General features: G+C 38.2%; 1 protein-coding gene across 1 annotated transcript in view; it reads right to left on the bottom strand.

The window, feature by feature from the left end:
* Positions 1-10,398: 10,398 nt before the first annotated feature.
* Positions 10,399-27,981, bottom strand: part of LOC104527800 (single-stranded DNA-binding protein 2) — a gene marked incomplete at its 5' end in the record, with an annotated part of 54,359 nt that continues 36,776 nt past the window's right edge. Inside the window, 6 exons of the mRNA XM_010171613.1 lie at positions 10,399-11,302; positions 14,199-14,297; positions 19,398-19,426; positions 22,399-22,477; positions 23,833-23,903; positions 27,019-27,073. Coding sequence (XP_010169915.1) covers positions 11,273-11,302; positions 14,199-14,297; positions 19,398-19,426; positions 22,399-22,477; positions 23,833-23,903; positions 27,019-27,073 — 363 coding nt within the window. The remainder of the gene's footprint in view (positions 11,303-14,198; positions 14,298-19,397; positions 19,427-22,398; positions 22,478-23,832; positions 23,904-27,018; positions 27,074-27,981) is intronic.

Below are 27,981 nucleotides of genomic sequence, written 5' to 3'. Positions count from 1 at the left end.
AATTAGGAACTCCTAGATTTATTCCTTAAAGCGCTCAGGAAAGGAATCTTTAGCCATCCCTAGAAAGTATGAACATTAATATCTTAGTTACAACCTCACAGCTGAACATTAAAAGCAGCACATGGTGTTGCTGGTGTTGATTTATCTATGGAATGGTTTCTTCATGTGTTGCGTTCAGTGAACAAATCTTTTTTTTAAGAGTCAGAGAGCCCATTCAACAAACAAAGGTGAGCATTCCTAGGCAGGTGTAAACCCTCCAGAACTGTTCAAACAAGGTAATCCAAGTTACACCTGTTCATAAAAGAGGAAGTAAAGATGGAGAAAATAGCAGACTGGGGGGGAAATCTCATGCCTGAGACTGAAGGATTCAAAAACTCATCTGGAAGCAACACAGATGCAGGTTCTTAGGAGCTGCATTATTCTTGCCCGGAACAGGCTCAAATAAATACACTTTTGTGTACAGGGATGTGAAGCTAAATATAAAACCTCGGATTCAAGAGGCACCTCCTCTTCTGTCCCTCCAGAAGAGAACTAGGCTGGTAATTCTTTAGGCAGCTCAAGTTAGGGTAGGATGAATCAGACCACAGCGAGGAGCAGAAACAAGTTGGATGTGGTGGTAGAGAGTAACCATTACACAACATCCTGTAATGGCCTTGTCTGAGGCTCCAGCCCAGGTAGGCTTTGTGGTTAGTGACCCACACAGCCCGTGTCTTTGCAAATACCATGTCTTGTAAGGAACTTTTAAAAGATAAAACAGTGGGGCTTGATTTTATGACTCTTGTTTGGTTCTTAAGACAAGGCAGCTTCTCTGAACAGCAGATTCCCAGAGCTGTGCTGGCTGTCAGAGGCACTCTGAGGGGAGGCTCTCGACCATAGAGCCAACACCACCGAACCTCTCAGCACCTCAACAGCTGTGGGAAACAGCTGCCTATTTCAAAAAGGATTTTGAAAGAATGGAAGCCTCCAGGGGCAGGTCTGTTTTCTGACACAGTCTAAGGGCTCCAAATAAAGATGTGTCCATGGTACAACTCCTTCCAAGGGCTAAAGCTGGGATAGTTATGATTCCCCAAAGCAAGACCCTAAAACATTTGGGAAGGGATCACTGCCAGGCAGTATGTTGGACCTCTATCAACAGCCCACTGCCCTTCTGAAACCATTCCAGGGGCTGCTTTTAACAGTTATACACAATGTATAACTGTCTGGGGACATTTGCAGTAGAGTGATTACTCATCCTAAGACAACACGCACACATCTGCGCTGTGCTGCTGTGGGAATTTCGTATCGCCATGCTTTTGAACTCTTTCAGTATGGCATGGATTGGCTCTGGAGCCGTTGATTCTGAAGGTGAAGCACACACTGTGAAATAATACAGTTCTGAAATACACAAACTTTGTGAGACTCAGTATTAATACTTAAGGTCAGAGGCAGTATCAAGTTTTGCAAGTATTTTCTACATTAATATTTATATTGACAAATTCAGTTCTTGCTGGTTTAGAAAAGTACTGAGGTTTTCTTTACTTCCAAAGACTGGTGTTTGAACATTACATGAATTTATGATGTTCAAAGTCACTCTTTGTCTAAAATACACCTGCCTGATTGTTCAAATGTGGCCTGCACATATTTGGGATTATGGGCTTGGGGTTACTCTTGTTCTCTGTAAAGGGCTGAAGTAATCTGTAGAAACATTATTTTTTTTTTAAAATCTTAGAAATATACACAAATTTATCTACAGAGCGGCCTGGAAGCGTGAGGAAGATTTATTGCAAATACTCAAAGTCTTACGCGAAAGGGTGAAGGTGCAAAGTCACTAACAAAGACTGCCTTTATTCATAAGATTAAGCTAGTCCTTTAAACTACCAATAAAAACAAATAAAACACATAAAATAATACAAGTAAGAATCCCCTTCAGCTTTCCCAGCTTTTTCACTTTTCCCATTTCTGTCTTTCAGTCTAGACAGAATTTGAATGTCTGATGTCAGAAACCAGCAAATAACACATACACATTTTCAGGTCTTTGTGTAGATCATGAAATACTAATCAAAAAGAATCCAGAGACCAAGAATTCAGATTATTTTTCGATCTCGATAAACAGGCAAAGAATTAAATTCCCCTTAAAACATCGCCAGGCGTAAAGCCTGTGGTAGGTGTGGATGAGGCAGTGCTTCCTTCCTCCCTGCGTACCCTGAGGGATGGGTTTCTGTCCTGGCACCAATGCAGAAGACTTTTTTGGGGAAAAAAAAGAAACACCAGAAGAAAAGCTAGTATGTCTTTGCTCACTTAGTGCAAGGAAGCCTGGCTGGTGGGCCTCTCTGTGACAGCCTGCTGTGGTCCTGTAGCCCACCCTGGCCTGGGGTCAGCACGAGGAGAGACCTTCCCTCCTTGCAGTTCCCTCGCAGGCTCTGATCTCTCAGGCTTGCAGGCACCTGCAGTTGGAAAGCGTAGGCTGAGCACCCAAAAGTGCTAACCCACAGCTGCCCGTTGTCTGCTGAAATCCAACCCCAAGCTCTCAAAAATGGGTATGAACTGGGACGAACTCTCTTACGTTACGTTTGATTTACTGTTCCTGTAAATGGCATCTCTATCTGCTGTTTGAAATAAATTCTGAAACCACTAAGCGTGCTTAACGAAGCTTTAACTATATGTGAACAGCAAGTTTTGATGACAGAACAAGTACTGTTGCAGTATATAATACACATGGCCGTACAATCAAAAGCCACCTCTTGCCTCAAAACAAGACTTTACAGTAGTAAGCAATGGTGACAAGGTTTCTTACACAAAACCTACAAGAATTTACAGAATATGCATGGATCACTGAGGTTATAATGCCAGCAGTAGACTACACAGCGCATTTTGTGCAATGTGAACAGAGTTGACAATAGTTTACCAATGCTTTAAGTAATTCACATAAATATGCTAACCCACCAGCTATGAAATCTCCCTCCTCTCTCCACCAGAAACAACTGTTTGTCAGATGCATATACAGCAACCCATTAAAAAAACTGATTTGTGTTTGTGGTTTTAGGCAAACATGCACAAAACAGATTCACTGCAACTTTTTTTTTTTTTTTTTAAGGGGATACTTGCCACAAAAAAAAAGCCCTCAAAATTGGTCTCTAAGCATATACAGCATTTTGATTCGCACTTCTCAAATAGCCACTACAAGGCTAAAAAAGATTATTGTATGGATGCTTTTTGTCCTGAAAAAAAAAAAAAAATCACAAAAATTTACTTGATTCTCAAGTAACAGAAAGCTCCAGCTTCCACTCAACTCATGCCACTCTTCCATGTCTGTATTGCAGCCCTTGTTTAGGAATTTTTATTCTCTTCCTTAACCATTAATGCCAATGTAAACCAAATCAAAACTAGGAGTTAATCAGAAAAATGAGAACAGGCCTGGGAGCAGCCTACATCTGCTTCTGAATGTCATGTTTTTAAATGGCAATTTGGCAAACATGGCTTTTCTTTTCTGCTAAACTGTTGGACGTGCTCTGTGCTCTTTTTAGAGATGGACTTTGACATCCATGGGAAGGGCACCTGCACTTTGCTCATTGTATCAAAAGGTGTGGCCCCTGGATATGGCAGTGCCTGGTCTACAACGTGTCTAGATCAAGAAACTCAGCCTCTGGCTGGGGATTACTGACCCTGCAGGACGCACCTCTGCATTGGAAGAGCAGCTACGGAATCCTAGCTGCTAGTTTTGCTGCTAACGAGCTACTTTTCAGTAACATCCTTTTCAAACTCTCCTAGTAAATTATAGCTTTAGTAAATTTCTACTTCAATTAAACACGCTCTAAACGGATTTTATTTTCCTCCAATCTGCATAGCAAACATCAGCTTTTGTTTCAAGCTATTTTATGTCATTGTTAAAAATCACCTTGTCTAACGTGTGAGTCTGTGAGATGCTAACCTTCCTCATCTCCAACAGGAAGAGCTCTCAGGATATTGCACTGCCACTCATTTGTTGTTATGCTCAATGACTCTAATGTAATAAACTCTCTCTAGCAGGGCTGTACTTAAGACATCTGAACAACTGTCTGTATGTTTATTGGGCAAATTGTTCTTATTTTTGTGCAAAGATCTCGCATGGTATATTTAATGGGAAAATCCAAATGAGAGAGAAGAAAATATGAAAATTAAACAACAGGCACAAAGCCTACAAATATCCAGTTCGTCCAGTTGATAATTTGGCTCCTCAAGGATCAGAGCACTTGTTTCATAGCAATAATTCTTCACATCAAAAGCTATTACTAATGATTTCACTGTATGGGGACAAACATAGGTGTGGTCATGGTTATTGTTATAATTCCCCCCTAATGTGAGGAACTGTATGTATCTCCGTAACAGACCAGACTTCTAAATTGTATGGTCTATTTCCTAGTACACCCAGGGTATTGAGAGAAGGCATCACTTTTCAAAATCCCCATGTTTTGTGCTGATTCTCTATGAAAACCCATGCTAAGCTGCCAGAATTTTCTCTTAGCAAAATTAAACCTCTTGGTCTCAGCATTGTAAAATCTTAAGGGAGCCCCCAGACCTAACTGCAAGAATTGTACAAGTTCTCAAGAGAACAGCGAGGTAGCGTACGAATACCTTGTTTCTGAGTGCACTGCTGGGCACACCTGGTGAATATATTATCCAGCCCTTAATTACCAGACCCTGTGGACAAGCCTGCTTGACCACTCACCTACTCTTCTGAGAGGTACAACCACAGAAGCCTCCACAGCTAAGGGGTACCCTGAATCATCCATGAGATAGAGCGAAAACACAGACTAGACAAATTATTAAATGACTATTTGTGAAGTGGGCTCTTACAAGGTCATACATATCAGACGTCAGGCAATCCACTTTTGCGGATGTGGAAGGAGCTTTCAACGTAAAGTCCAACTGTATTATTCATAGCAACTAGGCAGTTAATCTAATTTTTATCTGATTTCCCCCAAACTATGTCTTTCAGCAAATATTTATGATGCTGAATTCAAATATATTTAAAAAAAAAAAAAAAAAAAGTAATTTGTTTTCTCAGTTTCTTTTGCACATAGGAATTAAATAGTGGCTATAAAAGTGACCATTTCAAATTAAAACTGAAAATTGCATTTTTATTAAATGTGAAAACAAGATACCCAAGAAAACCTTTATACATTTTTATGGCAAGTTTTCCCATTACATGAGAGGCTTTCTTACATATTTTATGCTTAAATGAAGAAAAGTGACCAAACAGAAGTTTGGACTAAAACTGCAAAGCTGTTAGCTGTGTTGAAGGAAACTATGGCTGCACAACTGAAAACAGGATGGAAGGACAAGGTCATAAAAAATAGCTCATGTAGTAGGGAACAATGCTCTAATAGAATAAGAAACAGAAGAAAGCCAAATCTGTTCTGCATATCATGTTCCTGCACTGGTAAAATCTTATAAGATAGTATCTGTTTAGGGAAGACTTAATTTGAACTTCTAGACTGTCCACGCTCAAGCATGGTTTCAGCATATTGGCAGTGCCATTCTCCTGAAGGACACTACTTGTATTCTTAAATCTGTTTGAAATTAACTATGTGCAGGCTTTATTTCAAACACACGTGAATGCTTCTGCAGGATTAGAGTTTTAATGTGCTGAGTAGATGATCCATTTATTTTCTCTAAATTTGTTACTGTAATTGTCTCCAAGATAACAGCACTGGCAGACAATTTGCATGCATGCACTCGAAGCAGTATTTTAAATAAGGAATTTTTTCCTTGTTTTTTCAGGTTGAAACATCACTTTGGTAATTTCATCAGAACTGCTGTATTTTGCTCTATTTTCTCAGTTTATATATCTGCCCAAAAATTCACATCTCAGAGAAATTATGTATTTCATCTAGATCAGGGTGAACTCCTACCAAAAAAATTACCTTATGTGAGTGGTTTCATCAAACTTTGAGCAGGACAACTGGCATGAGCAGCAGCTTATAGCACTGAGCCCATAATGTCTGGAAAGTAGAGGAAGCTGCACACACTAAAATTTAATTCTAACTAACTCATTTATCTCTGAGTGTACTGAATTTTTATAGTTGCTTCGTATCATTAAATCCTGAATTAGATCCTTAGTGTGATCAGTTTGAAAAGAAATGTGCTGTCACTGTTGAAAGAGTTTTATTTGGGTTTTATTTGAGAGATGTGCTTTGTCAGGATTCCCATCCTTAGAGCCCAACCAAACCCAAGTGTGTCTGGGACAGGAGCCATTTTATATCATCACTTACAGTGAATTAAATAAATTTACCTGTACTGATTTTTTAATTATTATTATTTTATATTGTTAAGCTCTATTTTACATTCTCCAAATGCAAATGTGTAGGGTCAAATCTTGAAGAATCCAATCCATATTTAGCAACCACCACAACAACAAAGAATCAGAGCTGACTAGGGACAGGAGGTAACACTTAAAAGTGATTAACTGATCTGAGAACTAGAAACTGGTGCACCATGTATCAGCTGAGAATTAATTTTGACTGGTAAAGGAGAAAAAAAAGAATAAAATGTTCAACACTGAATATTATAACAGCTGGTTCCTCGTTAAATTACCCATCTAATTCCAAATCATCTTTGCTTGCTGTATTTCATTTGCTAGCCACGAAACAGGGGAAACTTCAAATGATTTTTTGCCAGTTCAAGAAGCTGTCCTTCTGACGCACGAACTGCTATCCATAAAGAAGCAAGATTCTATTAACTTCTTCCTAATTTGAATTATTTAAAGTAAATAATTACATATGTATTTCTCATTGGGTATTCCCATTGCAACAGCTGGATGTCTTGGGACAAGGGGTATTTAATCCTATATTAAGGGGAGAGGGCTGGTAAGTCTGAAAGTTGTGACTGTCTCTGAATACATGACCCGTTGGCTCTGCAACCAGAAAGCTCCCAAATTAAAAAAACAAGGCCAGTGTGTCCTGAGCCAGCAGCTGGTGGACAACCCTCTGATCTGGGGACTGTCACTCTGAGGTGCCTCCGAGTCCACATCACTGGGCAGTAGATGATGTGCCAAAGACTCGACTCGGGGTTACTGCCATGTTTTTTCATGCACCAAACTCACCCCACAGTGGAAGGGGGGAACCCAGAGTGCAACTGCAGTTCTTCCTCATGCTCAGGCAATTAAGAAAATAATGCAACCCATACATGCAAATATCCAGGTATTGTTTTAATGCTCATGTCAGGCCACATGCTTTACTTGTGATTCATACAGCTTCTTCCTTGCCCTAAACCCTGTTCCTGCCTACACAAGACAGACATGGAGATAAAATCTGGGGTATGAATACTCCTTTCTTAGGTTTATGAAGCACATACAATACTGTTTTCACCATGAAATTCACAAGTGAATCCCAATTTCAGCTGATTTCTAAAAGGCCAGAATATTTTCTGGAGTTCTCACAGTATGAGAGATCCTATCTCTGCTACTACACTCATCACTTCTGTTTTTAAAAAGCCTTACTTTAAACTTGCTTCAAAGACCCATTTACAGAATCACGATCTATTTTTTTCTATATTAAAGAGAGAACTCTATCTAAAAACCTAGTGTGGAAAAACTATCCTGCACCACTTAAGATTCCTCCCAGAGCTGGACAAGTTCTGACACTATCAATAACGCTGTTGCATAAGGACAGATATAAACAGCAGTTACATTACACACTGGTATCTAGAGCATTAGAAACATAAGCAGGAGGAAAAAGTCAGTGCTTGGAAATAGTTTTTCTTTCCCTATTAATATTCTAGACATGATGAAAATCCTACAAGGATAAACAAAACAAAGGAAACAAATGAACAAGCTAAAAGTTTTATGCATATTTAAAAAAAAAAACAAACCCAACAACAACAAAAGGATGCTTATAATTTTGAAGTTGAGTATTTAGCACATGAGATTGTTTTCTAACGGTGCAGCTGCAGAACCTGTGTATGGTTACAATTGCCTGATCTTAACCAATGTGCCTGTAAATAACTTTACTCATGTATGTAAGCATAGGAATGTAAGCATTCCCTACAGAAAGCAAGATGATTAGGTTTCCTTATATATCCACTGAGTATTCAAGCAGATCTTCCAAATCTAAAATTTTGCAAGCTTGCACTTTCCACCAGTCTGCGGGGCTATGCAGGTATGAGCAGTGCTGGAGACAGCCAGTAACTTGCAGTTCCAGGGCACAGAATGACAGGCTACAAGAATCAGGGCCTGATCCTGCTCATTTTGAAGCTGGGAATGGATTTACTGAGATCAGTGCTGCAGAATCAATGCAACCGTGTTTAATTTGATGTAAATGTTTTGGAAAAGAAAGGGAAAGGGGAAACAAAGATATGCTAGCAGTAAAAGGGAGTTGAAAAGAACTACAGAAGGAAAATTATGTGTCTGAAAGGATGTTTTGCTCTTGTGCATAAGTTAGGATAACATATTTTGATTGTTGGCAGTTTCATTTAAGGGGTTTCTTTGCAAAGTTTAATTTAATGGCAGTGCTTTCATCCTTAACAGTTGCTTATAAGCTAAACTATTGCAGATAATGTCAAATTCAGATAGGAAAATAAAACAAAAAAAAAAGTTGAGTCTCTGATTAATACTAAGCCCCAGTTCTCCTTAATTTTGCCAGAGTAACAAGCTCCAGTGGTGGCACATGCTCTGTCTGGTCAGAGAGCCCCCAGTGATGCCACCATGGGCAGCTGTTGTGTGCTCGATGGACACGCTGCTCACCTGCAGGAGCCCCACCTTAGATTCACAGAATGGTCTGGGGTTTGGAAGGGACCTTAAAGATCATCCAGTTCCAAGCCCCCTGCCATGAGCTTGGCATGGGACAGTAGAGGGGCTTCCCCTGGAGATACCCAACAGACCCCAGACGCACTCAATGATTTCAGAGCTCACTCCTGGGCACACTTACCTGGTGTGTGGCACTTGAGGCATAGTCCAGACATATCCATCTACCTTAGTCCAGCAGCAGTGACATCATCTGACTGAAACTGGGCAGAAGAGTCCTAAAGTCCTTCTGAGAAGGCTGCTGAGGACAATACAGATGTCAAATACAGGCTGCAAGGATGCCTGGACTCTGCACCACTTCTGAAGACATAGCCACTGGGGTGCACTGGGAACAGAGCCACTGAAACCAGTGGTATTAGTGACAACAGTGAAGGGTCTTAGGAAATTCGATCTGATTTTGTGTTTTTGTAGCTCAAATCAATAGTAGGGGCTTCTACCATCTTTTGAGACAGCAACAGAGAGTTTTCCAAAGATAAGCAAATGAATGTAACCTTCATAATCACTGGGAATAAAATCCACAAAACCATATAATGACTATCACCTAGTTTATGTTTACAACTAATCAAAGTAGTTATTATTACTAAAAAGTAATGCTACCAAAATCTTTGCTATTTTAATATAATTTTAAGCCTCCAAGAGTTTAATCTTTTAATAGCCCTAACAAGAAAGTAACAAGTATTACAGCTTTTTATTTTCATATATTGTATATGTGCATATATATAATATATGTAAATAAAAATGAGTTAGGAGATTGTAGTATTCCTTACACATCCCATTATGTGCAGCTACTATCACAACAAGCCCATTACATATACTTCTTTATCACAAATTAATGAAAAATATCCCCTTGCAAGACTTCATGGACATACACATGTCTCAGAAGTGCTCCTCCTATTAAGTGGCTCTTCTATATGCAAAGTCGGAGGAGGGGACTTTGCTTTTTGTCTGTGGCATGAATTTTTGTTCAGCCACTTTGTGCCCGCATTGCTGGTCGTCAGCCTTTGATCACTACACAGCTGAAAACTTTTGTGTTCCTGGGGGAGCTGGAAGTCATTAGGAACTAAATGCGCCATAATCTTGGTTTTAGAGCTTTGCCTGAAGACACATGGGATTGCTTCCAGAAGCATTTCCTTTAATACCATATGCCTTTTCTCCATTCTGTCCCCAGCTTTCATGTCTAATAAGGCTGACCTCCTTAGAAAATGGCCCAGACCTTTGTTCCTCTTCTGTTCATGGCAAAAGGTATGACCTTCACAAGGCTAGTAGTCATAAAAAGTTCACTCTATCATTCTGGCTCAAAAAAAAAAGAAAAAGACTGCTTAGTGGAAAGTTTTGAGGGAATTCATTCTGGTACACCTGGTGAAAAACACACACCCACGTAGCAGGGTGATCTGATTTCCTGAATGGGCTTGGGAAATACTGTTTATAATTATTACCATGGATTGGTACGATTCGGTTGATAATCACTGTAAATGGGAAACGTAACAGTAAATTGTTAGAAAAGGTTTTGGCAATAAGGACTCTGTTGTATTTCCACTAACTACCATCCTTAGAGAAGATCATGCCAAATAGAAAATACAATTCCAAGGGCAGAAGAAACCCTGACACTTTATTGCTAAATTCTATAGCAATTGGAGCTCACTTACAGTAACCTTATAGTACTCTATATAAACTGAGAAGCTTGTATCAAATTCAGGCTTCCATTTAAAATAGATATTGCAGATATTAGGCTTCAATTAAAGAAGAAAAATAACCTTCAGTGCTTCTTTTTTTAAAGGCAAAGTATTTAAAAAACGTCACCAAACTAGGTGAAAATTATTAAATTTCTCCAAAAAAATTAAGTTGAGCTTTCTTCTATTTCTTGAGACAGTACAGTTTGTGATTCACAGGGTAACTGGTTATCAAACACAACTTAATGAAAGCTCTTATAAGCAATTTTATTCCTATCCATAATGGCAGACATTTACAAAATCAGAAGAATTTATCATTTGAGTTCACCTTAAAAAATAACTTATAAAGCAGTGATATATGCAACATAAAACAGTTCAGGAGGGGAGAGGAAAAGCAAATTTTAATAATTAAAATGTAAACGTGAGGGGGAAAAGAAAAAAAAAAAAGAAATAGAAGTCCCTACTTCTCATTTCTACTTAAAATGTCATGTGATAATATTTTACAATGTCCTGCGGGTTTATATATGTATGTGTGTATTTCTATATCACACACACGTACATATACGTTAACCCACACATGTACATACACAGATAATTGTTTGCAGTTCCATCTTGGGCAGTTCTGTTAAGCCACTCTTTACAGTTGTCTCAATCATGTTTGGGACCCACTGTCTTGACAAAACGGGGGAGATGGTAGGAAAAAAAAAGAAAAAAGAAAGGTGGGTCTGATTGTGTCTGAGATCCTTTTGTTAAACTGTACACTGGGACGAATAATTTTCTTCTGCGGTAGCTCTCTGAAGAGGGCAAACTCACTGTGGTCTTCGTGGCGAGACTTGTTAACGGATCACACACTCATTGTCATGCTAGGGGAGTACTGAAAAAAGAGGAATCCACATTTTAACAATCATTTTTTTCCCCCTGCAGGTAACTAAAACCACTTCTGGACCACAGCAACGAGTTCAAATGTCAACACGCTCTTTGAAGTTTCTCCTGGATTTGTACTATAGCCTGTGCTAAGGCTGTAGCAGTTCAATTTGTGGTATCGTAACTTCTGTTATGCTTCCCTCATTATGCAAAAATACAGTGATTGCTGATAAAGCCAACTCCTTGAAGACTGTTTTGGTATCACCTGGGTAGTGTGATGAACCAGTACTTCACTGATGCTTTCCACGCCTTTTCCTGGTCGATGTTGGCTACTGGGGGAATTTAACTAGGCAGGTGGCTAGTCTCAAGTAGACCAGCTGCATTCATGGTTAGCTGAACCACATAAATATTTTGAGAACTTTTTATTTATTTATACTTATTTTACTTATACTTTAGGGGAAGAAAGGAGTAAAGATATGTATGACTGGAATTAAACTAGGCTGTTGGTCTGTATTATTCTGCATTAGCAATTTTAGGAGCCAAGCTGAATCAAGGATCAGTTGTTACTCTCCTTTACATGAAAGAAAAATTCAATCATGACATTACATTACTATTGTAACACAAATTGAACTGCAGCCCTTACACACGCTATAGTTGCTCTCAAGTTCATACTACTTCATTACAACAATCAATGGGACACCACAATGCCTAGAAGGAGTGCACATCTATATGCCTAATTTGGTTTTAAATTGAAAATTGCGGACTGCAGAAACACTTAATTTGGCCTAAAATCTTCTAAGTAGAGAAAAACGCTCAAATGCAAGAAGTACTACCATTATGAAAACTGATATATGAAACAAAAAGATAAATTTGCCTTTACAAAAACAGATATACAAATAAAAATCCTGCCCAAGCCAGAGTTTCTAGCTGGACATTTCCAAGTGTCCAAGCTTATCAGAAAAAGCATTTTGTATGAGTTTTTCCTGTCATGTAAACTACACAGAATGGGCTACTTGGGTAAAGTCTACTTTGTCCCCTGTCATGTCTCTGATGGTTTGTCTGCTTTAGGGCTTGCTCCCATTTTTTTGCTGAACGCTCCCACAGTGGGTCAGCAAAACTAGTAAGAACAGACTTATCTCTAGCCAACGTCAAGAGAGCAGCCCAAATTATTACAGTAAAATGTCCGTTCCAGTGATTTCCTGTATCTGAGCCAAAGTATCTGGGCAATCACTTTGAACAAGGAATTGAAAAATGACCTAAAGGTGGTTGTGATTTTTAACTTCGTATTAGCCAAGCACTGTGCCCCACGTCCAACCAAAACTCCTTTTTTTTTTGAACTGAACAGCAAATTTGCCTGAGAAAGGACTTTGTAATAACGTGCACTCTAAGTAGCCAAGTAACAAATACGAATAAAAAAGCAAGACATTTCCCAAGGACTACAACGAGACTCATGTTAGAGAGGAACTGATACCTAGAAGTAGAGTAGAATGCACGTGGCATGTATAACACATGCCTTGTAGGCATACATCTCACATGAAACCTTAAAAAAACTGGGTCCCAGGTTCTTCCAGGTGGAAAAAAACATCTAGGAGTACCTAGAATCCAGTAAGAGTCTGCAAAAACAGATTTTCTTTGGAGTACAACTGATGTCCTGCTTTTCATGACCTTAGTTTGGTGAACTGGCCTGCCTTCTGGTCAGACTGCCTGCCCTCAATACAAGCAACGCTTACCAAGTTGAGTGTCAAGGATTACCATGACCAAGAATCATATTTAATGGAGGTTCTGTCATTACTGGGTTTTTTGGCAGATATTGAAACACCAGTCTTTTTGTGTTGCACAAACCAATTTACTCCAATACTCCACACAATCTGAACATGTGCCCTCTTTATGAACACACCAACAGCTCACATGCAGAAACCCTTCTTTTTCACTACTTAAAGATGCAAACCTAAAAAACCCAAGAACCCGACTCCCATGAAATTTGCCATGCAATTCAACTGTTTTGTGATTTAAAAGCAACTGTTTACTCATCATAATTTCCGAGCTGAAGTTCACCACTGGCATAGTTAATGAAGCTGCGCTCACTCCTGGCAGCAGTGATTTCCAATAAGAATAGAAGTGTTGAGGTCACTCAGCACTCTGAAAAAATCAGGCCACTCCTATTTAGGAACCTACATGTGGATTTAGAAACCCAGCTGCAGCAGGTACACAAGTGTGCAAATACTGTAGTCTTGCTTTGTAATGTATTTTACACCAGTGTTTCGCTGCCTCACAAGCATTCTCCATTTTAAAAAAGCATCATTTCTCCCCAAACGAACACTAGAGGGAACCTTTGCTTTTTCTGGCTCTAATAGCACACTGCATCTTTGCAACATGAGATCTACTGGTGCTCTAAACATATACTTCACTGTAAATCCTGCTCTAAAAGACATTCCCTGCAAAGCACATTGTTTAGGAGTCAAAGGCTGGGCAACCACACATTGAAACACTCAGATGTAAGGATCTGTCAACCACATGTACTCGGGCTGCTCGGATATTGCCTGACAAATGCCTGCTGTGCGGCACTGAATATGTGCGGTGTAATTATTACTGCCTGACAGATCTAACTCTCATTGACAACTGACCTCTTAATCTAAAAAACAGTTTCTGCAGTAAATCTACACCTTTCACATTTTCCAGTTTCAGCTCAACTTCTAGCAGTCTTAGCACAATTTTTTGTCAAATCAATACTATAATTTTAGAAGCTAGTAAAAAAAACACATAAAGGCACAGTACTGCATTACAAGTACACTACAAAACTGTTTGTTCTTGCTGTTGTTTTTCTTTTTTTTAAACAGAATGACAGAGATAAAGGTTCACAAAGCAAAAAAAAAAAAAAAAAAAAAAAAAGGTAAAGAAATACTTACGCTCTCACTCTGAAAAGGGTTTAGGAAGTTTCCACCCATCTCACCGTCATCCCTGGGAGTGCCAGGCTGATTACTCATGCTCATATTACTGGGAGAGTTCTGTTAAATAACATTTTAAAATACAGATAAGTGTTGAAAATTCAGCTTCACCAAAAGCACGCTTTACACGATTCTGTAGTGTGCTAAGATGGATTGTGCAACACAATGGGATTTTCAAAGATGAAAAATAAGGCTCTGCAGGGTACTGCATGATTCAGTTACTAATTTTAGCCTGTAAAGCAGTGTTTTCTTCCCTGAAGCAAGAACTATTTACCTGTAATTCTTATTTTCAGGTTATAGCCAGCATCTTCTCTTACTGAAGTCAGGAAAAGCTATAAATGGTTGTAGCAGGTATACGAGGGAACTCTGTCCCTACATTAATTCATGTGGTCAAATTCAGTGAAGTTTATGAGCGTGTGCCTTGTCATATGTGACTTATGAACATGTACTTAAAGGTAAGACACATGGATGGACCTGGTCTACACAGACCTTTGCAAACGTCTGTCCCTGGGGTCTTTTCTTCATAGTGTTCACAGTTCATTGAAATACAGTTTCACAAGCAGTTCACAGTGTGGTTCAATTGTTAAACCACTTCATAACGTAACAGCATTTTAATCTGACTTTTCAGTGTCTAGGTGTAACTGAAATGCTAATAAATAGTAACAACACAAAGGCTTCTGAAGATAAATTCCTTTTTTTACAGAAGTGCATAACCAGCTCTTCAATGTTCAGAAAATGTTTTCAAGATTCAATTACTTAAAGAAAGGGTGAAAGAAGGTAATTGTCACAGGAATTATTCTGAGTCAATAGGTAATACATGATTATTGTAGACACTACAATTAGTTAGGTGTTTTTGCAAAGCTATTTGTGGTACCCTACCATGCCTGGAGCATGGGCAATTCTCTTTCCATCACTGTTAAAGACTCCTGCTTATAAAGGATTTGTGATAGAAAGGCAGCAGTCAGGGAAAGGGGGGAGTGAAGTAATGAACTTCATTATAAAATGTTTACGTCTGTCACAGTTTTTCCCTTGATTTTCTTTTTTTTTTTTTGATCCAGAAAAACTGAATGCAAGATTGCTGCTGAGATTTTACTTATACAAGTGCAAATCTGGTATGTCACAATAACTGGTGCAGTCAATGGGCAAGCTAACAAAATGCAACTCCAAGTAGTGATCTTGGTCAAAGTGACCAAATCATAACGGCTGTAAAAATCCTAAGTGAATCTGTCCTTTTTCTTATGTTATTCTCAATTACAATCCTAACACAGTATGTCTGTTAGCATAGAGATTTTTTTCTTAAAAAACCCCATATATTTTGCACTTTGAAAATACCTGCATGCAGTCTTCATTTAGTATAATTAAATCTACAATACGTCAAACTTTGAATGAAAAATTGGAAACATCAAAAAAAGAGGTAGTCCCCTTGATTTCTTGGCACTTTCCTCAGAACTACAAAGGCAATCAGTCCTACCCTGGCACTTTAAAGATGTACACCAGAGTGTTCACTAAGAAAAGGGGACAGGATAGCTATGACTTCTGCTTCCCCTCCATGCCATATTTCTGCATGCTCCTTTTCGTAATCATGAAGTCCCATGTTGACCACTGTCCATAATTTAAATATTGCAATATATTCCACCGTTCCTCAGATTTAATTCACCTTCAAGGAGAACAAAACCTGTTGTTCTCAGCTTCACCTACCACAACTTAAATCAGTTACTTTTGCTCCTACATTGGCAGGATGCTACACCTGACTGCTGTACATACTGTCTGCTTTGTGATGTATTTTGTATGGTTAGTGAAAGGCTGCTGTTCAGTTTCCACCATACTCCCAAGGGAAGATCATCATTCTCAGTGTGAATGACCATGTAAATATACGGATTCATAGAAATATAGAATGATTTGGATTGGAAAGGACCTTAAAGCTCATCCAGTTCCAACCCCGCTGCCATCAGCAGGGACACCTTCCACTAGACCAGGTTGCTCAGTGTATTCAGCTTAGTGTATTTATTTTCAGTTATAGAGTAAATACAAAATTAATTACCTAACTGACACGCAGCCATAACTTTTTAATTAGCATCTGAAATGCAGCTTACAGAGCTGGGTCAAAACTCCTGCTTTAGCCCTTTTGTTTTCTGCAGTCTAGTTCACTGCTTCTGAAACTGTGATCCCCAGATCTCCTGGAATCGGAGGACAACATATCCATCAAAGACAACTAAAAGCCTAACTAGTTGATTGACATCAGACAGTTAAGTTTGCTATCCAGTGAAGTTAGTATAGCAAATATTTAGGAATCCACAGCTTGAGAACTATTGCTTTAGTTCAACCACAGCTACTGCATCTTAAGCAGGAATTAATTCAGGGAATTCCTGTTGCCTGTGTTATACAGGAGGTCATACTACACAATTGTATCAGTCCCTTCTGGCCTTAAAATCTATGAATATAAAGTTTAAAACCCACTGAGGCCTTGTCACATTTATTTTATATGGTGCTCCTGCACTTTTGTTCGTTCCTGGGGGATTTACCCCTATTTTATCTTGCTCTGTGTAGCGCAAAGCTTTGAAATTCTGCAATTGCTACAGTACGCTAGCCCCAAAGGTTCAAATTCCTGACATAAATGCTTTTATAGCAACTCCCCTGAGCTGTTTTTATGGCCAGTATGGGGTCTGGTATTGTAGCACTAGCTGAGTTTTTCCAAAGCAAGAATGTCTTTGATGCCTGCACAAATTCCATGGGCCCTGCAAGAAACACTGGTTATTAATGTTTATTTAATATGCATAATTTCAGTTCATTTACTTCCCCCATCTCAATCTACTTCATAAAAACTTAATGTTTTGCCATCCAGCCAATTAAATTAAAATCTTCTCTAGAAAATGTAGCTCTGAATTCTGTAAGCTGTACTGATTCTACCAAGACTGGATTAATTTTCTATATCTCCTAGGAACTGACAATCAGCTCCTCTAATACGCTGTGCCTGTGCCTGGACTTGAGCATCACAGCCCCAAAACCGTGTTAACTTCAGTGAACTCTTCCAAAAGAGTCAACCACAAGACCAGCTGGTGAAGTATGCAGGGTGACTGTTGCCTCACCAAGAACAATCCTCTTCACTGTGTACAAAATCGGGAAGGGCAGCCACATACTAATTTTGGATGCATCAACCCCAGAAATTTACTATTTCTCGCAAGCATAACTTTTCCATTCAAGTTTCAAAAGAATTATGTACCACTCTGTATCCGAAATTACCAATGCTACCCACACACTTTTACTACTATCAAGGAAGGCTGTATATTGGGCAGTGGTACCCAGAAAAAGATACAAGGGTGTAACAGGACAACTCTGTTACTTCCCAAGTTAGCAGTATTTTGCTTTTAGTTTTTTGAAAAACACATGCGTCAAATGTGATTTCCATGAGTTATTTATTAAGGTTAACAAATCACAAGACTTGCAGGCAAATTTTTGGATCTAAGTTTTCAGAGCTCCTGATACTTGTATTAGCACATACACCTGACACCAGTGAGCTGAATGCAGGCTTTTAAAAATAATCCTATGGTAAGCTAACGGAAATGCTCTGGGTTTTTTCCTTAAAAAATGCTGCAGTTTGCAATAAAAACACTGAAAAAAAAATATGGACATTGATTTAAAAAGTGCTGTATACCTATTATCTCACTGGAGGCTTTTATTGAATCCAGCACTGCACATTTAAGCACAGCACAACTAAGGCAATATGGTCATTTCAATCCATCATTTTACTCTTTGCAGAGCCTAAAAGTCTTGCAGATCCTAAAAATGTACAAAAATATTGGATTGTAATGGCCTCGGACAAATATTGCTGAGGTCTTTCTCTCCAGGAAAGACACATGCTAAGCACTTTACAGGCCACCTCTCCCCACACCATACCACCAGAAGACCACAAACTGGGGAGTCTTACAGGGTCCTCCTCCTCCTTTTTGAATATGCAAATATGCATCACTAAATGAAGAATGATTCCTGCCTTTTGAATGTCTACTCTCAAGAACGTGGAAGTGTACTCTCAAGAAATTCACATTACAAACTTCTCTGTTAACCCATGTGAATAAAGGTGAGCTTTTTGTTCCCTATGTGTTGGCATCTCATCATAGCTCCTGAGAACAGGCCTACAGCAAGGTCCCAGGCATGACCACAGCACATGCAGACCAGCCTTAGACAGATTTGGAATGGCAAAGTCTGCACTGGCAGAGATCTAGAGACAGCACGCTGGTACTCGATCCTGGGGCAAACCAAAACACACGGGCAGCTGACATGCTCAAAACAAACTCACACTCCTTTCTTGGAAGATTGTTAAGAATTTTGCTACAAATGAATGAGTTGTTAAAAAAATTTTAACTGAAACAATTTTTTCATTCATTTCTGTACTTAAACATCTAAAGCACAAAAGTGCAGGGAGATTGTTGTAGTGATGTATTTATGAATTTCAGTCAGTTACAGCTGAAGATGCTGAGTACAAAACATAAGCGTTTTGCAGGGGACAGATTTCTGCCACTTTATCAATACCAAATAAGCTTATTAATTCCTAAATTAATGATGATCACATAAGTAGTAGTGCTATTTTTATGGAAGAAGTGACACATTCTAGCACAGTATTATTTTATTTAACCCCTGCCAGTTAAACTCACATTCATTTCCAACTATTTAATGGTTGTGATACTAAAGTAGGGCTTCTTCTGAAACTACTTCTTAATCTAGCTTTTAGGAACTGATACTGATGATTAAGATATTAAAATTGCCTTGCCGAGGTGACAAAAGCAATCATGCAGTGCATAAAAGTAACATCCTAATGACATTTTCCCAAATTTACATTTAACTAGAATTGATTATTAGAAATATATTCATTTGTCTTAACTGTATGGAAGATTATAACATGATCAATCAGATTATGAACTGGATATAATGAATTATATTCATTAATACATATTATTATGCAGTAGGGAATAAGTCTACTTATACTCCCTATTGATTATATCGTTTTTAAATTTTCAATTAATACTAATTCTGTCTGCATCGCAACTAAAGAGCTGACAAGCAGAAAATGGGAGATACATAATAACAAGCTTCAAAACAGAGACAAAGAAAGTACATTTAGAGTGAAACGTTCTAAAAATTCCAAATATTTTATTAGATACTCACTTTGGAAATACTGTCCATGTCTCCTGAGCCTTAAATTAAAACAGACAATTATTCAGTTAGTCCTGAGCTGAAGTTAATCTAAGATTTTTTTTTTTCATAGTAAATAGACAGTGTAACAGCAATATTCTAAAACACAGCTAACCATGTGTCACCTCACTTCCTTCCCAGTGTCTCTCTCATACAAGCCAGTATTGAATAACGTTAGTCCTTTGCCTGTGTACACACCTGGTGCAAAAAGTGAGAAAAGAATGAAGGACACACTTCTGATCTGTATGGGTTATTTGGGTGGCATCCTCTCAGCATGAGACAGCCCAGCACAACTCAATAAACTGTACGTCCAACCTCCCTGTCCTCTGAGCCACGGTAGGGTACAGGCAGCACAACTAATTTGGGATATATCCAGCTATGGGAAATGTTGCTTCAGCTTGAGAAAAATAAGACAAATCATGGCTAACTAGTAAAAGTTGATATTCCTGGGGGGAAAAAAAAAGACCACTATTATCACTAAGGTCAGCTGGGAGGATTTCATCGATGTCTTTGTTCCCAGAAGCAGAAGCTCACTGAAATTGGCTGAAATGACATCAACTTTTGATGCAGTACAAATACTGATGATGACAACATCTTTCAGAAAAAAGCAGATGACCCTGAGGACTGGAGTAACAGAAAAAAAATAAAATTAAACATAATGAGCGCAAGACTATTGAAAAGAATTTTTTTCACAGGCTGCAGCTCTCATTCAGGTAAAGCCAAGAGTAAAGGAAATACAACTTTAGGATGAATGTAACAAGAAAAGCATTTTTAGCAGCTACAGAAAGTAAACAATTCTGGTCACTTATTTTCAGGAAAGACAAATTCTAGAAGAGCACTGAATACAAAACTCGAGGAGTATCAGAGAAAAACAATCAAGAAAATGGAGTTGTGGGAGGAGACTGAAATAGCTTTCTATACTTAGCCAGGCAAATTAAGGCTGAGAAGGAATATGATTTCTCTCTATAAATATATCAGATACATAAATGTTATGAAGAGTTATTTTTTTCATGGCCCAAAGGATAAATTTTGGTGGAAATCAGGAAAAGATTTCTTTCTAACCCTCGGACCTATGAACAGATACCCAGTAGAAGGGTTGTGGTCAAAGAAGTTGGAGAAGTTCAAGATGGACTTGATCAATTTATCCATTTGATTATAAGACAGAACTGCCTACTGCAGCATGGAAATGAATGCAGATCTCGCCCAGCCCTCCTCTGCTTAAAGAACTCAGGTTCCAGTTTAGAGAAAACAATCATTAATTGGACTAAGCACTTCATCACTTTCACTAGAGAAAATAACTAATCAGATGCTACGTACACATAAAATCCTTCCATAACTGTTTCAATTTAATTTTTTCTTTTAGCTAAAAAATAATTCTCAGGCAACAGAAAAAGATGTGATTACCTTTTATACAGTTTTTCATTTATTTTAATGTAATATGCATCATTATTAAATAAAGCAACAATCCACTTTAGGATTGTAATGTGTAAAGAAAGGCTGCAAAATCACAAGGTGTCCTTATGCAAAGTAATCTAGGAATTTCAGGGACATGCTTTCCTAGAAAAAAAGATAATTCTATTAGGAGATAGATGCCTACTGCTGAATTTTAATCATTCAGAACATTTTGCTAAATGAGGTTTGATGGTTTTTGCTCATCTTGCCATAGCCTCTTCAAGCATTTCCCTTTGTCTTACTTGTTTAAACTTCCTGTCTCACAACCTCCAACTTTTGGGCTACAAGTGATGGATCTCCACTCACCATGTCAGTGTGGAGTTCAATGGTATGGAGTTTAGGTTGCCTCGGGCCTGTTCTGAGAAGGTGACAGAGCTTTTCTTTGTGAATAGAAGCAAGGGGAACAGCTCAGCTTGGCTTTTGCCTGCCTCACCTACATCTAGCTTGCTTGGGTTTCTCCCCATAAAGGAGAAAGTGTTGCTGGTGCCCCTTGTGGGCATGGGGCCAGCTCATAGATGTAAAAGAGAATCTTGCTGGTGGACCAGGGGGATAGAAGAAGAAAGAGATCTGAAGTCTTTGCAGCTTGAGGTTCCCCCCTGTTGTTGCCTGCATGACTGACAGACACCTCTTGGTGCAGACAGAAGCGAAGAGCACAACACAAGAACTGTATTCAGAGCTACTGGTCTGGTGTTATGGTATGAGCAGAAATAAACACAAGGTATTTTTTTACCTTGTGGTTATGGAAGAGGAAGGTATAAATGCAATTTCTTTACCTGTGGCTTGCTTCTTAAATCCCTTTCAAGTGTCTATCATCCTTCCAGCAAAGACTTAAGAGCAAAGAGTTTGCTAGGACAGTCAGGAGATAAGCAGTGTGTGTTTTGCAGAGTTGTGCAAGGCTTCTCCCCTAGATAACAATCCTTCAAAAACCACAGTGTCAAAAGTCAAACAGTACACTCCTTCCTCCTGCCTCTGCATGCCCTGACAAGAATTCATGTTCTTTTGGGTGCACTAGAATTGGCACCTGTCTGAAGCTGCTAATGGGGATGGAGTAACAGTGGTCATACTTGACAGATATATGGCTAATTATAGAACAAATTAGGATATAAAAATGTTGGGATAAAAACAGTTTAACACATACATCAATATATGCAATAACTTACTTCCAGGTAATTGATTAGAACATGCATCAGCATGTCACAATGACACCTTCCCAAGATTTTGAAAGAGGAAGAGAGGTAAATAAAAATGGTTCTTAAACCTTCACCTCTACATTAGAATGTTTTTTCATCAATTGGATTAAAATTATACTCTTACAAAAATAAAATACAGTCTTTTTCTTCCAGAGGTGCATTATGTATATATATGCTTAAAAAGTATCTTAGTACTTCTTATTGATGCATACACAGCTTTTTCAGTTTTTAAAAGATTTTTACACAGTCTTCCACACCACTCAGAGACTGATCAGAGAAAACGGTACTAGTAATTGAAAATTCACAATGTTCATAATATTTACTATCATTACCTAATGATCCATTCATATGATGTGAATCCATTCCACCCAGTCCACTCATAGGTCCATCTGACCCTGGCCCCATTGGAAACTACAAAAGAATCAGACATTAAAAACAAGTATTACTGTACAATTTTTTGTAGATAATCTAATAAAAAGAAAAGATTCCTCAGGGAGAAAAAAAAAAAAAAAAAAAAGGAAAAATGCACAGTCCCAGCTCTGAATGTGACAAGTCCAGTGAAAGTCCTTCGTGTGAAGACTATAAAAACATCATTGCTTTAGTTCACCTTTTCCAATGCTACCTTCATGATTTTTGCAGACTCTCACCTTTGTAGGCTGAAATACAACTTTGGAAAAATTGATTATTTACTTCAACACTTTGTGTATGACTTTCAAGCCTGCTAGGGCTGACCTAGTTCTACTCCCATTGAAGTTACAGGGAATTTTACAATTCTCTTCAACGAGTAAGTGATTAACAGCTTCCAAACCCCACCCTATCCGTATTGACAGTTGTACTACTCTGCATTACCTTTGCAGCATGAGCAGTTTCTGTCCAATTTCAGATATTAACCTTAAATTCAGTTCTTCAAAAACCTGAAGGCATTAACTTTATAGAAATTTTTTTAAAATCACTGCGTAATGATTTAGCAATATCAAAACATCTGTATGTTTGAGTTCTACTGGCTTTTTTTTCAAAAGCCCCATAATATGAATTGTAAATAAATGAAATATGGATGCAATGAAATACGCTTTTTTTTCAAAAGCCCCATAATATGAATTGTAAATAAATGAAATATGGATGCAATGAGAGAAATATGATAAAACTGAAGGCACAGAGAAAGATCAGAGAAGAAGTAAGTTCTACCTAAGAATCCAGATTTTTGTCAGTTCTAGAACTGCTGAAATTTAGGCTAAAATAGTCACTAGTTAACTAGTTAATTAGGCAGATACTTTATTATAAATAAAGTATGCGCAATTTAGACAGACAGGGAAGTTTGCTTCTTCTTAGAGGTATTAATTTCATCCTTTTTTACAGAATTGCAGGACAAGATAATACTGGGTGATTTTCAGCAGTTTTATCCTCCCTTTTCAGGGGTAGATATTTTTATAACAGAAGTTTGAATCCTGCAGAAACTAATGCTCAGTGGCAGCTGCTAGGACGATGTCCTGTCACTACAGTGTGACAAACTAAGTTGTCCCCAAGATCCACATGCAGAAGCTTCTAAGGCCTTTCCTATGTAGAAAAATATGCCCCGATCATTATTTGGCATATATTGGCATGATTGATTTGGGAAACATTAAAAAGTATATGGTGGGGGGGAAGCCACTGAAGTGTCACCCATAAAAATGGAAAACTTATTATTAATGACATGTGATAGAAACATAGTGTTTGGATTTTAAAAAGTTGTATAATTCAAAGAAGTATATAACTAGATTTATATTTACATTAGGTCTGTTGGGTCCAGGTGGTACTGCATTCATTAAAGTGTACATGTTGTCTCCAGAGTTGGTTGAATCTGTAATAAGAGATTATTTTAAGTGCTAATATACACACCTTTCAACAGAACTACTCACCCAATACATTTCCTGTCATTTTGTTCATATTATTTCTGTGCCTGAATCACTGATACGCAGTGGCAATATAATGGGAGATTTCATTCCCTTTCTATCTATTGCTACCACACAACAGAGCTATGAAAAGGAGTAATTGCAATGGTCCCTAAGTGACTACTTCTAGACTCTAGTTTTATGCATGACTGTTAAAAGGTTTATAAATCACCAAGTATCATAACTATTTAATTCCATAAACCCTTTTTCCTGGAGTTCTGAATTACTTCACTCATCTTCAATACTCTCTATAAAACAGGCATTTCTTTCTTATCAATACTTCCTGTAATTTGTTCTCCATCTGTAATAAATGATAAATAGCTTCTCATTTTACAGACTGCAAGTTAGTACAGTGAATGAAAATTTTTTATTCTCACTCACATCAGTCTTTGGTTTTGGACATATGTAACTATTCAGTGGAACACTGTGCAAAGATCCTTGCTCCGAGGAGAGCTTTAACTGATGGATCTTCATGGTACAGTGTGGCGCAATGCTTAAAAAACCCCTGAGTCCAAAACCAACAAAACACCCTGGCAGAGCATGGTGCCTAAGCCCGTTAAGTTCTGCCAAGAGTTTCACTTGGCCTTGCCAGACCTCAACACAGCTATATTGCATCTCAACCCTCTTCCTCCAATCAATGTACATGAACTTTCAGGTGGAGTACCTCCAGAGTTGAAATGCAAGATTTAATTAACAAGACTCATGGAAGACAACCCACATAACTATTCTGGTTGAACTTAAGAAGCCAATGCCTAAGAAGCATTAGTAGATACAACTCATTCTGATCTCCAACTTATCCTCACTGCTAACACAGATGAAGTCTTGACACCCTTCATCAATATTTGTAAGAAACAGAAGGCAAAAAACACAGCAGAATGTAGACAAATAAAGCAAAAAACTTTCCCAAGGGAACTTGACAAGACATAGGTCGTGTAACGAAAAAGTTTACTGAGAGGAGAATGACCTAAGGGAAGTCTAAATACATCCCTAAGGGGACAAGCATGATTTAGAAAAACACTGTCAACTCTGGAAAATCAATACCTCCATAGTATCTGCAAAACGAAAAGAGAATAGCTTAGTCCCCTGCACCTAGCTCCTCCAAGAGACCATTCCATCTCTTTGAACCAGAAGAGTTAGATTAACAACAGATGTAAAAACCACCGCTGAGCTGTAATGCCTTTTCCATGACAAGGTGACGGGGGACACTGGAGTCAGAGGTAGTGACAGCAAGAAAGCCAAGATCAGACTGAAATGTGTTGAAACTGGGAATGTGGCTTGACCTGCCACAAGAATGTATTTGTATGTACATTGGGCAGTTAAAATCACGATCTTTGTCTATTCTTTAATCTTTCTGTGACAGTTTTCTAAGCATTAATTAACCTTTGTGAGTAAATAATTCTATTATATGCAGAGCACTATCACCACCACGTTCAAATATGCTGTTTAAAGAAGAGGGGAAACAAAAAGCTTTTAGCCTGAAGTTATCAAAGTAAAATTACTGCATAAAGAGTTATTTTTAATGTTCAATGAGGTAGGCAACAAGTCCTTCAACCATCAGATTCTTTTGCAACACTCATCCTTGGCTCTTCCCATGTTCTGCTGGCTCATGTGAAAATACATATGGGCTAGTTGGGCGATGGGAACCCTCAGAGATGGTTTATCTCAGAGGCAAGTAAATACCTTTGCAAAATTATCAAGTAGACAATTTCTAAGCGTTTTCATTCTTTGGAAAACAGAGCCTCAAAACATCTTTGAGTTCCTAACTGAAAATGGGAACAACTGTCAGTAGACACATTATTTCAGCTGCACACAGACAGCCCAGGATGTGCCACAACTACAGTCCTGCCGTCCGTATATTTGTTTTATGTTAAAAGAGATTCTAACTTTTAAATGCCAGCTTGTATTAATTATCTTTCTCACTAATTATATGAACAAGGAAGCCCTATGCTTTATCTCAGGTTGTCTTTTTTTTTAAGCCCTGGAATTGTATTTAATGAAGATACTATATTGGTACAAGAAGCTTTCATGGCCACTGAAGAAACTTCCCTACCCTCTTGTGCTGTAGAGAACAGCAAGAACATGTGAGACATAAGGACAGAGGATGCTGTAACATCACTGAGGTAAATGGGTCCCTCTTAGCTGGTGAAAGTCAGTTACAAAGGCAGATACTGGCCAAAAGGAGTAGCTATTGAATATTGGGTTACACAAGATATAATCAGTTTCATTTTAGCAAATTTTGGATTATGTCTATGGAGGAGGACAGCATCCTCCACACCCTGTAGTTCCACCTTCATATCAGAATCTTTGCAGAATATCAATGGAAGAAAATATTTGCACCTAGTTGACTATCTCTAAGCTTTGGAACTCTAGGTAGCCATCTCAAATCCTCCCATCCTCCTCCTTGTTTCCTCAAATCTTAGTGGGAATGTGGTCAATCTTTTGCATGGCCAAAATCTCCATGCAGTCCAAGTTGCAAGATACAGACCATGTTATTTACTTGAGGAAACAATGGGGCAGTTCAAGTTCTGGCAACAGATCACTGGTAGGACACGATGATGGCTCCTTTGGAGCCTTACTCCTTCATTGCAAGACACAAGAGAGCAACCTGCCCAACACATTACTCAAGACCCACATGTTGGTCAGGTCTATCCCATAGGATACTACAGGGCAAGTTTCATCAGGAGATTTCCAAGGAATTCTCCCAAAGAACATTAGCCAAATCAAATAAAGACTATGTCTTCTTTCATTTTTAACTTGCTATCGCTGAAATTGTGCAAGAAAAGATGGGCTCAAAAGCCAGAGAAATGAATTGTTCTGAACTGCAGAGATACAATGCTTTGTATCTGTGCAACACAGTAGGGAGAAAGAGTGAAAGCACAGGAAAAAAAACTGAAATAGAAAGCATAAACCCAATAATTTATCATTAACTGATTCTTTATGAAAATCAAAGTCTCGAAAATATTTTGAGTACTTCCTGAAATCCCTTATAATTATCTTTTCTTATTTCTGAGTATATTTCAATACCTGCAGGACTAGGCATGATAGGTGTTCCTGGTGGCCCTCCACCTCCTGGAGGACCCTAGAGAGAGTAGAAAACATAAGTTAGCATGAAAGGAAAAAAATATCACAGTAAAAATGAACACAGTACAAATGAAAAAGAAAAAGTATCATAAATATTGTGAGTTACTCTGGTAAAAACATGTTTTCTGATAAACTAGTGCAACAGCTAGTCACCAAGTAAGACAAAATAATTGGTCAGTAAGCTCTGGCACAGACTTCTGATGTATGTAGGTCTGATGTATACAGACCCAAGAATATCCAACAGTCAAGAACTCTGTGTCATGCTGTGAGTCAGACAAGAAAAATACTTGGAGCAGAGTCTAAGGCAATTATATTTAACTCCCTTAACCTACTTTTATGACCACTGGTTTTTCAGCTGGCATTTCTGTTCTGTTGTACTCTGTTGAGTAACCAATGTTTGCTAAGCACAAAACAAGGGGGTGTCCTATGGGGACAGAAAAGCCTAATCACCTTAAGAAAGCTTTCTTTTTCAGGCAGACTTGCTATCTCGATGCAACAGGCATCTTAATTGTGTCTGTACTATATCTTACAATTTTTTAAAATAACATCTGTATACATAATTTCTTCACAAATTAATTACAAATGGATTTTAAAAGTCAGGATAATGCTGGGCACAGTCACATCGCTTGCCTAGACTCCTAAATCAAAGATTAAAAAAACAACAACAAAAAATCTCTTCAAGAAACATATACTTTCTTAAGTTTCAGTATTTCTATGTTGCAAATCTGTTTATGACTAAGTACTGTACACAAACAGCTCTGGATGTTAAACAAGCTTTTTAAAAGTTTCTTTAAAGCTTGTTTGTTAAACAAGCTTCTTTAAAAATTTCTCCAATAATTTTATTCTAAACAGCCAAATTGTTTAGTAAGAACAGAACTTCTTGCTTCCTATGTTTGCAGATGCACT

The sequence above is a fragment of the Antrostomus carolinensis genome, unplaced genomic scaffold (assembly GCF_000700745.2).
Source record: "Antrostomus carolinensis isolate BGI_N321 unplaced genomic scaffold, ASM70074v2 scaffold8167, whole genome shotgun sequence".
NCBI lineage: Eukaryota > Metazoa > Chordata > Aves > Caprimulgiformes > Caprimulgidae > Antrostomus > Antrostomus carolinensis.
This window is presented reverse-complemented; position numbering and strand designations above follow the sequence as displayed.